Consider the following 14,065-nt stretch of genomic DNA (forward strand, 5'->3'; position numbering starts at 1 on the left):
CGTATATTTCAATTTGGTCTCTCTGTGTGTCAGTCTCCAGACTGCTGTAATACTGGATTCTCTCTGAGGTCATTTAGCGTGTTTATATTGGTGTGTAAGTGCACCCTCCTGCCTGAGGCTTTACGTATGAAGTCAGACCTTAGCATTTAAAGCTACAGTACGTAACTGTGGAAAAGCATTTTGAATGCCAGGAATTATAAAAGACAGTAAATAAATAAATGGAAAAATCTTAGTCAAAAAAACAAACGTCAAAAAAACAAACGTTATTTGTGTTATTTCACAGTTGTATTTCAGTTTGTTTTACATTTTATTTATGTATGTAATACATAATGCATGCAGTCAAACCTCAGCATTTAATACTACAGTTATTAAATACAGAAACACATATTATTACACTAGGAAGGCAATAAAAAAAATCAAATAAATAAATACATCTTGAAACATAATCAGAAAAATGATCAATTATTATACAGTAGCATGCATATTTTTAATGTAATTCATGCATGTAGTCATACCTCTGCATTTAAAGTCCATAACTGCAGAAACAGATATTATGATGCCAGAAATTAAGACAATAAATAAAATAAAATAAACAAATCTTTAAGCAGAGTTAGAAAAAAATGGTACAGTAGCTCTGAGTATTTTTTTTTTTAAATACATGTAACACACCAATAACACAATACTTTTATTTTACGTTAATATATCAAATTTATTTATTTATTTACTTTCTTTCATTTACTTAAACTTGTTAAAATCTTATTTTTTTTTTATTTTATTTTATTTTTTTAAGAATATTTTTTAATACATGTAACACACCAATTACACAATACTTTTATTTTATGTTAATATATACATTTATTTATTTATTTATTTAATTTCTTTTATTTATTTATTTTTAGGAATTTAGGAATCTTTGTCAGTTTATAACTTTTAAAATGTGTACACCAATAATGTACACCAATAACACAATCCTTTTTTTAATGTGAATATATCAAATTTATTTATTTATTTTTGTCATTTTATTTTAAACTCTGAGTAGTTTTTTTTAAATACATGTAACACAATATGTTAATGTATCAAATGTATTTATTTATTTACTTTCTTTAATTTATTTCAACTTTTAAATTTTTTTTTTTTTTTTTTTTTTTTTTTTTTTGGAATAGCTTTTTTTAAATATGTGTGACACACCAATAACACAATACTTTTATTTTATGTTAAGATAGCAATTTATTTATAACTTTTTCTATTTTCATTTATATATATCATTTAAATATATAATTTTTAATATATACCTCATCTTAGCCTAATGTAGAAATGTTTGAATGTCATTTTATCACTTTTTAAAATTGTACACCAGTAATGTACATCAATAACACAATACTTTTATTTTATGTTTATTATTTATTTATTTATTTATTTTCTTTTCATTTATTGAAAGTTTTTTAAATCTTTTTTCTTAACCTCATCTTAGTAATGCTAATTTGGGGATGATTATGTCATTTTATCACTTTTAAAAATTGACAGCAGTACGTCATTTCCAAAGAAAGCAAAAAAAAAAAAAACATTTCATTTGCTTAATTAATTATAGCTACATTCACCAGTCATCATTATGACCACTGTTCCCCTGGTATTAAAAAGCTATATAAACCCAGGATGTGATGCTTCATTTCTAACCTCTCATCACTCCCCCTTCCTCTCGTTTGTTCTTGCCCAGCAGAAAGCGTTCAAAGACACCAGTCAGTACGTGGTGGGAGAACTGGCGGCGCTGGAGAGCGAGCAGAGGCAGATCGACACGCGGGCCTCGCGTGTGGAGAAGCGTCTGCGCTATCTCATGGACACAGGTACGCCGCCCAATTACACTGTAAACAGTTTTGGCAAATTGAGCGTTCACAAACTCTTATGGAGTTTGGGAAGTGTGAATCTTTGAAGCCGGGATGTTGGGGCGGCAGTGGGGATATGAAAAGGGGCGGTGAGGATGCAGGGAGGCTCTCTGGGCCGCCGTGATAAGAGAGCCTTCATGGGAGCTGATAACTAGTGCTGATAGCGTCCGCCAGCCAGCCACTATTGAACAGTACCGTGCAGCCATGCGCAACAGAACCCCATATCTGGCCTTCAATGATATGCTGTAGAAGAGAGAGAGAGAGAGAAGGAGGGAGAGGGGGGATACGGCAGAGGGGTAAAGGGTGAAGAGGGGAGGAAGACAAATGGGGAGGGCTGCTGTTTGGGGGCTGGACCGAAAAGGAAATGTTGAAATAATGAAAGACACATATTAATAGATACATGCACTTGCTCTCCTCCCTCTCCCTCTCTCTCTCTCTCTCTATCGCTCTCTCTTCTCCTCGCATATACACATATGAAAGGATGTGGGGCGATCTTTCAGGTGTGTATAGCAGGGAAAAAGGGCTGCCGAGCCTTTGTTAAAACACGGAGCTCCGTTCTGAGACTCCAGCGCCTCAGTAACTAAAATTTAAGAAAAGCTTCCTTCCATCCAGATGCTGATACAAAACAATCATTTCCCACAAGGGCAGCGGAAAGGAGGGGAAAGGCGATGGTTGAATTTTTATGCTTCCCCATCACATTGAGGACGATATCATGACTATCACAGTTTTGTGTTTGCCCAACCTTCCATCCATCCCTCTCTCTCGCTCTCTCTCTTCACACTCACCTGGACCCTGTTGAAGTCAAAGCCGCTGTGTCCGTTTGAAGGGTTTTTTTTTCTCGCTCTGAATGATAAATGGCTTGAATGCCCTAGCAGGTGGAGAACCAAACCAGACATTTCGGCAAGATTTACACACTCACACACAGAAATAAGAGGCGCAGTTACACACCAGACCCCATGTACGAGTCTCACCTTAATGTGCTTACCTGTCTGAGCAAGTGCACGCATTTCAGCACCGCAAACAGGTGAATTCACACCGCTGTCAGGTTCACAGACAACAGCCTCTATAGCAAAATATACACTAAATAAATGTCATGTGTTATGCCTAGAATACACATAATGAATATAATCATGCTAAGCTGTGTTGCACTGAATTAGTACAAATATTATAAATTAGTATTATAATATATTGTAATTTTATAGGGATGATATGCATAATTGTTATATGTGCCCTTAACCACAAAAACAGCCATAAGGGTCAATTTGTTTTAATTTGTTAGGATTTGGCCAAGATACAGGAAAATCTGGAATCTGAGGGTGCAAAAAAAATCTAAATATTGAGAAAATCGCCTTTAAAGTTGTCCACATGAAATTCTTAGCAATGCATATTACTAATCAAAAATTAAGTTTTGATATATTTACGGTAGGAAATTTACAAAATATCTTCATGGAACATGATATTTACTTAAAATCCTAATGATTTTTGGCACAAAAGAAAAATCGATCATGTTGACCCATGCAATGTTTTTTTTTTTTTTTTTTTTTTTTTTTTTCTACAAATATATCCGTGCTACTTAAGACTGGTTTTGTGGTCCAGGGTCACATATATGTTGTATATAATGTAGGGCTGTCAAACGATTAGTTGCGATAAATCGCATGCAAAATAAAGGTTTGAGTTTGCCTAATAAGTGTTTGTAGTGTGTGTAATTATGATGTATATATAAATCCAAACACATTCATGTATATATTTAAGAGAAATATGTTATTTATGTAAAAAAAAAATGTATTTATATATAATATAAATTATATAAAAATTATAATAAATACATATACTTAAAAATATTTCTTAAATATATACATGAATGTGTTTGTATTTATATATACATAATACATAATAATTACACACAGTAAACACACATATTAGGCAAACTAAAACTTTTATTTTGTATGTGATTAAATGTGAATAATCATTTGACATCCCTAATGTTATTACAATTTTACACACACACACACACACACACACACATATATATATATATATATATATATATATACATAGACAGAGAGAATAGATATGTGTCCGTGGACCACAAAACTAGTCATAAGGGTCCATTTTTAAAATTGAGATTAATATGAATTAATAAGCTTTCCATTAATGTATTCTTAGGACATTTGGCCAGGGTACAACTATTTGAAAATCTAAGGGTGCAAAAAAAAAAACAGAATATTAAGAAAATCCCTTTAAAGTTGTCTAAATTCTTAGCAATGCATATTACTAATCAAAAAAATTTTTTTGAAACAAAGTTTCTTAATGGAACATGATCTTTACTTAATATTCTAATGATTTTTGGCATAAATAAAAAATGTAAAATTTTGACCCATACAATGTATTTTTTGGCTATTGCTACAAATATACCCATGCTATTTATGACTGGTTTTGTTGTCCAGGGTCACATATTTAGAATGTATATTCAGTACATGCATACATTGACTGCAAATAAATAATCAAAAGTTAAATAAACATGCGTATGCATATCTGTATGTATGCACCCATATAAAATTATATTTCTATACATATAAAAACTGTATTAAGAACTACTCGTGATTCCTGATACCCCCCTCCCCCTCTCATTATACGCTCTGCCTTAGTCTGCTGGTTTTTTGCGTTTGTTTCCCAGATGAATTCACAGTAATTGGGCTGGTTAATTTATTTACTGTGTGCAGTTCACAGCACATTAAAGAATGAAGATAATTGAACACGAATTGTCAAGTGTCTTCTGATATCAGGCGTATTACAGAAGGGAATGCGTATAAAACTCTATTTCCATGCAACCATTGTTTATGGTAATTAAGTACACAGATGTATTCCTTGGTTGCCTTCCAAGCTTATGGCGACTGCCATTGTTGTCTTCTATTAATATGTAATCAGTAAATAGTTTAATTTTCTAATCTGCAGTTGGAGAATTCACTTTCTAACAGCTCTTAATTATGGCAGAGCCCTAATGATGCAGCCGCTGATGGGCTAGGAGGCCGTAAACGGAACGCAGAGCGCTCGGGGGAACGCAGAGGCCTGCGGTGGCTCCTGCCTAATGAACTTGTTATTCCCACACCAGAGGGAGCAGTGTCCTTCACACACACACACGCACTCGCCAGCAGCTCAACCATTACCTCAGTTAGCCACATCCCCAGAATTACGTCTAAATACGTTATTGTCACCCGATTTTCTAAACATATCAATTTTGAACGTTTGGCGAAATCAAAAGCGAGAGAGGAGAGCTATTCGCGCACTCGCCATTCTGTCCGAGCACAATACCGTCCCGAATCACATTGAAATTTTTTCAGCGCGCAGCATTGAAATGTGTGTAAATGTTATCTGCACGGCTTTTGATATTCAGCAACCCTCTGAATGCATCTCCCTGACATCTGCTCAGCATGCATTTATGCACACATATGATTTTCAAATTGCTTTATAACCTGCAACAATGAACGCAATTATGAAAATAATGGCATTTAAAGGCGCTCTAAAACCCACACACCTACAGAGTTCTCGATAAGAGATTTTCGAAAAAAGCACAGAGGAAAAGAATGAGTTTTAGGTGAGATTAACATATGTTTAAAAATTGCACTTGAGTCTGATAAGATTGACACAGGTTTTATTGCATGCTAATCCGTTCTCTTTTTCTCCGCCGCGGTCACAGAAATTCATACAAGACGGATATCATCAGCTTAATGCAGTTTACAGACAAGCCATCACAGTCTGCGGCGGAAAAAAACAGACGTGCGGCGATGTCGGAAGAGTCCCGTCTTGTTTGTTTTATTTTTAGGGGACGTGGCCGTCCTCTTCCGGGCTTTTTGACGGATGTGCACCTTTTTATATTTTAGTTTCAAAACGTCAGTAGGTTTTTTTTGTTGTTTGTCGAATTTTTTTTTTTTTTTTTTTTTCCTCAGTTTTCCCACATTAATTCTCCGTGCCCACATTCCAAGGCAGTGTTGGCCATGCAGAAATAATTGCTTGAGTGTCTGCGTTTATAGATCTCAGCTCCGCCAAGACCGAAATGGAATTGCTTGTGTGGCTAAGGCAACATGCTTGTAACCAGCCCCTTAGTTTGACTAAAGATTTAAGCTTGGCTACGTGAGTCGCATGGGGAAATGGTCTCGGAGCTCAGACAACAGCTAACAGCTAACACAGCTTTAAGTATATTATCAGGCAAGTTCTTTCAGAAACGTATTGCTAAAGAAGCTTAACATTAATTATTGTAACTTTGGGAAGATTACATCCACAGCATGCTTGTAAGCGGTGGCATAGTCCTCTTGACCTCCTATGCAAGAGCTTAAAGACACTAGAATGGCATTTCAGCTGCATTAATAGGATAACCAGTATAATCTTTCCGCAGTAAGAGAAGGAAAAGTGTTTAGAGCATAATACTCGCCCCGGTTCTGGGGACGAGACGGGTTTTGTGATGTCTCTCGCAATCGGCACGCACCGGCTTCTATCGGCGTAATCGGCAAACTCTTTTTCTCTCCCTCTCTGCTGTTCTCTTTCTTCTGTTGTCTCTCTTTCAGTTCTCTTTTTTTCCCCCTTTTCTCCCTCTGTCCTATTCTTTCTCCTCCATGGGATTTGCATGCTAGTTCGCTAGCTTGTCCACTCTAATTTTAAAGACCAAAGACCTCGTTTAGCCTTCCTGCTAAGCGTGCGCCGTGAGTAGCGGAAAAGTAAGCCTGGAGACAAACGCAGGAATTCGGCTCATAAGGATGGCTTTTATCGGCACGACCAAAGGCCAGCGCTGGATCAGGAGGTGACCGCCTATTCAGGTTTAGCGCTGGACTATGTGCTCGACTTCAAGAGCTGGTTAACATCAGAATGGTCCATTTTCAGCTGCTGGCTTTTGCGGCCTTTGTTCTTCCCGCTGGTTTTAATTCTCACCGGACCGTTACGCGCGCAGCGTAGGCCGCCTTTGTGAAGTCATGTATTCTCGCTACCTAATATAAACAGGTTAGACCTTTAGCCTCGATTAATGCATGTTGTAAGACATTAGCGCCACTCCTTTCATTTCTCATTTCTCCTTGAGGAAGACAAAAACGCATTTGTCCGGTTTATCGCGATGGACGCCGTAAGCAAATCAGCTCTTTTTTTGGAATGTTCGAGAGCCAAAAACAATTTAATTAGTTAAGTTGCATTGACTTTGCATTCAAACCCCCAACCAGCAAGCCCTCCCTCCGAAAGCTTTTCCCAGATGTGAAGAGGGTTTTTTTTTGGTCTGGTGTCAGGCTTTCAAACATTCTTTAACAGTTGAATGAAAGGGGATTTTAAGGAAGATTAGAGAAGGGGATCCTCCAGGCATTGTCTGAGAATCTTAAGATAAAACGCACGGGGTGGATAGTGTCTGCGGAGGGGGGTGTCGGGGGGGAAGGGTTTGTTGGTTGCGGGAGATACGGCCTGCATCGAGAGACGTGTAATTTAGATTTTTATAACAAGGCAGAAATTACGACGAGTCGCCGTTGTAGCGCTCCCTCTCCGTCCCTGTTTGTTTTCCCTTTCCCTCTATTCTTTCATCCCCCCCATGTGTTTTGCAGTGGCCTTGCTGTCCTCTAAATTGTTGGTGTGAAGTTAAGTTAAACGCTGCTACATGTGGCATTGCAGGCAGGCAGTGATATGCCTGATTAACATTTTCAAAAGGGGCACAATGATGGCGCTTATTATAATCTCCCCTTTATTGAAGCATCTTGAGGCCTTTTCATCTTCTCCCCCCCCCTTTGACTGCCATTCCAGTAAGACCCAGCCAAAAGCAGCTAGTGCCGTGCCACTGCGGCTCCATACGCGCAGAATAACAGAGGGCCGCTCTCCACAACGCCAGCCAAGACCTCAATGATCTGCTGGGCGTTTTTTTTAGTTTAGTTTTTGTTGTGTGTTTTGTGGCACTGGTGTGCGTGACTGTCTTTTTTCATTTTTATGGGATTTTGTCTATAATGTGGAGGACAGTAGGAAAGAGACGGGAATGGATTTGTTTCAATCTGACTTGCATCCCATGAGCGCAACACCCCACTTTTTATTTTAAATGACAATTTCTTTGACACATAAATTTAATGCCCGTTGTTAAATTTGTTTTTAATTTTATTCAATTCAATTCTTCCTAGAGATCTCTACTAGAAAAAGGCTTAGCAAAACAGTTTGGGTGCGCGGGACTCTGTTTGCATAATTGATCATTATTTGGTTTACAAATTGTCTCCTGACAACATAATTGAATTTCAGTCATGCACTTAATTAATAGACCTTTTCATATGGAAACTGATTAAGACACACTTTACAATTAAGTGTAATGACGCGGGGTTGGCCTGTAATTAGGGGCATTCACGTGCTAACAGCCCTGCTATGCTAGCTCAGTTGTTGTTCATTTCCCTTTGTATGGGCCTCTCTAGGCTACACATTCCTCTAACGTACTACCTGAACCTTATCAGCGCACGGCCGCTCTCCCCAGCCCACCTTTAGCATGCTAAAACACGCTAACGACACCCAAAACAGCTCATTTGAGCTAATGGAAATGACCATTTAAATGCTATTGTTCTGCTGTTAGCCGCTTAGTAGAGATGGAAAGATAGCGAGGGAAGCGACTTTTTATAGTTACTGTAGGGAGGAGACTCATTATCAATTTGTCCTTAAGCAAACCTGAGGAGAGGGGGGAAAAATGGGAGGGTAAGAAGGGGGGAGAAAAGAAAACGCCAGAATCCACAATGCAGATGTGTGGAGGGCGGCTAATAGTGTTAGCACATCCATTACTCTCCTCAGCTTAATTCATTAAGCAAATTGGGCGGGAACCGTATTGGCCTTGTTGAAATACGTGCAATATGACACTGCTCAAATTTGTTCTAACACATGGCCCGGGGAGACGAGCCGACCGCTCTAATGGGGGAGGAGGGGCAAATTATGCAAAGGCACACTGCAGGAGGGAAATGACTACAACGCAGAGGGAGTAGCACCTCCGCACTCAACTAGCCCATTTTCCTTCATTCCAAGCCTTACCACATTCTTCTCTCCTTGTACCTTTTGGCCTTAAAGGAATAGTTCATCCAAAAATGAAAATGTTTTTTCAAACCTACATGATTTGCTGTATTCTGTGGAAGATGTCTTCAAAATATCTTCTTTTGCATTGTGCTAACAGCAACTTTTAAATGCTTTTGACGGTGATCTGAAAGGCAGAAAATCTCGGAGGCCAGCAGATGGGTTTCACCCTCCGCAATCGTTTGCTCAGACGTTTACTTGTAAAACGGATTAAGCAAATAAAAGCAAATCATATATTAGTAAGAAAAACATTCTGCAGGTGTTGACGGGACCTTGCTGCTTGTGCTAATTTGTCGTCTCTACAGGTAGCCATTTCAGCATCTCTCAATGGAGTGTTGCTCAAGCTCTGATAACCCCCCAGAATTTCACACCTCTAGTATGTAAACAGAGAGGTGGAGCGGGTCCTAAGTAGATGAGATAACATAGATACTCCTAAATGGCTACAACCTGTTCTTAACACACACTAATGTATTACCAAAATGGCTTGCGTTTAAAATAGGTGGTGGCAGGACTGCCACGTTTTGTTAATGCTATATAAATATCTCATATTTAATGGTAGCTTGTTATTGTAACTGCAAATGATTGACACCTACTGGCCCACAAGATTTGCAGCCTTTCAAATGACTGTCAAAAGCATCTACTGTACAAAGTCCTAATTAGCATTGTTTAGTAGACATGTTCATGCTACATAATATTATTAGGGTTAATTCACCCTAAAATGAACATTTTCTATCTTCTGTCAAAGTTAAAAGTCAATATCTATATATTTTGTGTTCCACAGAAGAAAGTCGTACAGGTTTGGGACAATATGAAGATGATTTAATGGTGACATCATTTTCATTTTTGTGTTATCTAAATGTCTTTTTACCTAAATGCCTAAAAATGATCATTTTTGTGAGGTCCATTTGTGTCCATTTTAGTAGTTAAATCTGGTGCAGTTGATGCCGTTAGTTTTGGTTTGAGAGCGAGAGATGGGGGCAGGAATCCAAGCAGCCCTTTTCCATTTGGCTGTGTGGAGATTTTGAGAAGCTTCATGCAATCACAGATACATATGTATGTGCTCACTGCTCCCTCCTGGAAGGCACCTTTTTACATGTACATGTCTACTGGGGTCCCCCCACCCTTGCAAACAGGCCTCCCCTCTGTCAGCTAATCAGTACCTCAGCTAGATGCATTGTGACACTATGCAAATCTATTTACATTGGAATAGGGGAATCAGGGGATCCTAAACTCAGGCATCGAAGTTGAAGAAAGAGAATACCCAAGGCCAACAAATAAATGAAAGTTTGCTCAAATCCGTGAGATAATGGGGTCTGTGTTCAGACTTACCACAGTGGAGAGATAAACACAGGGATTACTTGGGGGTTTTGCATCAGTTGCTTTCTGCTGGGTGGCCTTACTTGTCAAAAAGGGGGAAAAAGGGGAGAGAGAGAGAGAGAGAAAGAGAATAGGAAAAAAAAACGTTTAACGCAAGGACATTCACATGGCACATTGAGAAAAGAAGTACCGCTAATTCCATCAAAGCCAGAGAAATCAGCCATTAATTTATGCTGCTCTCTCCCTCCCCCTGTAGCCATTGTTGCTTTGGTTGTTGATCATTTCGGTAACATCTGGTCCTGGGCTCTTTTTGGAGGCCAGCTAGTGTCAACCAGACGACCCCCGACAACATGGCCAAAAAATCACTCTGGTGTCTCATGGTGTTGCTGTCGTCCTGTTGGTAGGAACAGAAAATGCAGGGCGTGGGTGAATGTGTTGGTTAGAAATTATTTAAATATTAGAACCAATCACAAGTAAGCATTTCGAGTAGGTGAAAACTTCTAATCATTTTTAATTTATACATTTCATCAGCATTTCCTGAAAATTGAACCTGTGACCTTGGTGTTGCTAGCACCATGCTTTAAGCTACAATCAAAGTGGTCTGACCTTCTCAAGTCAGTTAATTTAACTACAATATAAAGGCATGAAATAAAAGACAATTCTGTCAAATTGAAAGCCGGACTATTTAGTACCAAACATTTCCTTCTCAGAACTTACAAGGAGTGTTATGGGTGCGCAGTAGTGGACGATTCCTGTTAATATATATTTGAAAAGATGGAGAGATTCGGCATTTGAATCGAGGGCTTTGCGGAGGAGCAGATTATGACTTCCATGGTGACTCCTTCCAGCTTTGGGGAAATGAGCTGTTGACATTCTTCAGGGTCATCATCCAAGATAGCAGGCCAACCAGCAGGATTTACCCGATAAACCCATCCAACTAGACCTTTATCCATTTCACTACGACTCGGGAAGGCAGGGGTGAGATGGAAACGGGTTAGAAGTGATGTTTCCCTATTTCCATCAAAACGTGAGGCGTTTAGTCAGTCAGTATGGATGCTGTCATCATGACCAAATAAATATTCTTTTTAACATTTCTGCATAACTATTGCACTATTGATTTTATGAGAACACTGTTGGTCTGTAGGGTCTTTTTTTCCCCCAGACTGCGAGTTCAATGAGAATGTGATGGAGACTTTGAAGAATTATCAGTTACACCTTCTCTGCCGTCTCGCCAAGAACATCATCTTTGCACGCGAAGCATACGTCTGACAATGTCTGAGTCCTCTCCACCTTGGTCAAAATAATTTTTTCCCATAATTCCCTTGTGTAACCTGGGGCTAGCGTTGCTCCCCGCTGTGAGGTAGACCCGGAGGAAAGACAAAAGCACAATGAAACAGGGAGCTTACCACCAACCGCTCTCACTGGAGCTCTGGAGTAGGGCCCACTATACACCGCTGCCTCTCCAGTTCTGTCCCAATGCTAATGAGCCGGCTCTGATCTTTCCTCTGCTTCCCGTGTTTTCAACATCTTCAAGGACCACATGGCGCTAGCAAAATAAAGACAACCAAATGAGAATTTTTAACGCTTTTTGTGTCAGCGACTCAGCGCCTTTCAGCCGGCTCACTCATTTAATATTCCCCCCGAGAAAGAAAGGACAGAGGAAAGAAGAAAAGAAAAAAGGTAAAATGTGCAACAAGGAGTTGGAGGTGCCGGAGGGAAAGGGGGGAGGTGTCACTAGCATTCCTCGTCCGAGTTATCGCCGAGAATCGAACGATATCTAAATCGCGAAGCAGAAATGACGTGACTTCCGTGTTAAAACAAGACAGTGTTTTTGACAAACGGCGGCAACGATTTCCTCCAGCTTCATGATATCACTGACAGCTCCCGAATGAGAGGGGACAGATAAAGGGTGAAAGAGGGCCCGGGTCTGACGGAGTCTCCTGCCGGCTGTTCACACACTCCTTTTTAATAGCTGAGTTCTCTATACAGAGGCACAGGGCAGTACCTCGCATTAGCGCTGGAGACCACTAGTTAATAGGATGATGTCTTTTAGCTTTTGTTATGAGATTATTAACCGGGATAGGTTTCTGCTCTCATCCGAGCCTCTGCTCTGAGGGCCTGTTGAGCACAAGTGGTAAAATACGGCGTCCCCACATTGTGCCGTGCTTGTATGGTAAAAGGCTTTTAATGAAACACCTTTTCGGAGGGCTTCACCAGGTGATCTTTTTTTTACCGCTCTCGTCTGCCACTCACCCAGCTTTAATTACCTGAAGTACTCAGCTTTTTCCAAAGGCCCTTGATTCTGCCCCTGTGTTCAGCGCTCCCAAAAGCAGGCTTAAAGTGGGTGATAGAGTGAAATGATAGTATTTGTCAAAATAAGAAAGAAAAGAGGAAAGGACCTCTGGCTCCAGGGTTTCACCCTGAAGGTCATATAATAAAATCGGTTTTATGGTTCACGGTTGCGTTTTAGGGTTAACTTGGTTGGTGAAACTTAAAAATTTTATTTTATTATGTCTATTTTATTAATAATTCTGTTCTGTAGCATAATTTGCTCTGTAAATATATATGTGTGACCCTGGAACACAAAACCAGTCTTAAGTAGCATGGGTATATTTGTAGTAATAGTCAGCATTGTATGGGTCAGAATGATTGATTTTTCTTAAAGTAAAGATCATGTTCCATGAAGATATTTTGTACATTTTCTACCATAAATATGTCAAAATTAAATTTTTATTAGTAATATGCATTGCTAAGAACTTCATTCGGACAACTTTAAAGGCAGTTTTCTCAATATTTTTATTTTATTTTTTTGCACCAGATATTCAAATAGTTGTATCTCAGCCAAATATTGTCCTAACGAACAATACATCAATGGAAAGCTTATTTATTCAGATTTCAGATAATGTATAAATCTCAATTTCAGAAAATTGACCCTTATAACTTTATAAGTATATATTTATATACATTATTAATTGATTTTTAACTGTGTTGTATATTGTTGATTTATTCTATGAATAATACTATTCTGTAACTATATTTGCTATATATGTCAAACGATTAATCACGATTCATCCAAAATATATATATATTTTTTTACATAATATATGTATGTGTACTGTGTATATTTACACGTATATAGATTAATATATTTACGTTCTTATATTTTATATATTTAATATATATGTGTTCGTATTCACGTACACATACATTTGTTATAGAAACAAAAACATTTATTTTGGATGCGATTAATTGCAACACAACTATATATATATATATATATATATATATATATATATATATATATATATATATATATATATATATATATATATATAATATTATTTTATTTTATTTTATTTTACTTTTTATTGTATTTATTTATTTTATTTTTCTATTGAATTTTAATGATATTATTGTAGAGCAATTGCAAAATCTTGGGTTTCATTCCCAGGAACTTGATAAATGTGTAAGTGCAGTGTACAATACTTTGGATAAAAGTATCTACCAAATGCACAAATGTAAAAACTCAAACTGTTTTTAAAAAAGTCAAACTGTATCAGTCAAACTGTTTTATCCATCGAGCGTCTTTTCATCTGTTTTCCAACCTTCTGTCATTTTGCATTATTATTTGTCACGAGTGCTGTTGTGAAGAGGGCTGTAATTGTTGTTTTGTAATGTAAACTGCCTGTCTTGGCTGTTACGCTCATCGTGAAGCTGCGATAGTGGACAGGCGGCCCAGGGATTAAGGAGCAAGAAACGGCCAACACTAGCTGATAGTCTGTCAGTCTGTGATAATGTTTATTGATTAAAAA

The 14,065-nt window shown here is 38.1% G+C and overlaps 1 protein-coding gene across 7 annotated transcripts in view; it reads left to right on the top strand.

Annotated features, from left to right (window-relative positions):
• Positions 1-14,065, top strand: part of ehbp1 (EH domain binding protein 1) — a 155,140-nt gene that overhangs the window by 123,020 nt on the left and 18,055 nt on the right. For 5 of the 7 annotated variants that reach the window (XM_051133123.1, XM_051133126.1, XM_051133125.1 and 2 more), the window contains one exon: positions 1,715-1,841. In XM_051133123.1, the coding sequence (XP_050989080.1) occupies positions 1,715-1,841 (127 nt within the window). The remainder of the gene's footprint in view (positions 1-1,714; positions 1,842-14,065) is intronic. The other 2 variants (XM_051133124.1, XM_051133129.1) reach the window with 1 other exon arrangement.

The sequence above is a fragment of the Labeo rohita genome, chromosome 17, assembly GCF_022985175.1.
Source record: "Labeo rohita strain BAU-BD-2019 chromosome 17, IGBB_LRoh.1.0, whole genome shotgun sequence".
Classification (NCBI taxonomy): Eukaryota; Metazoa; Chordata; class Actinopteri; order Cypriniformes; family Cyprinidae; genus Labeo; species Labeo rohita.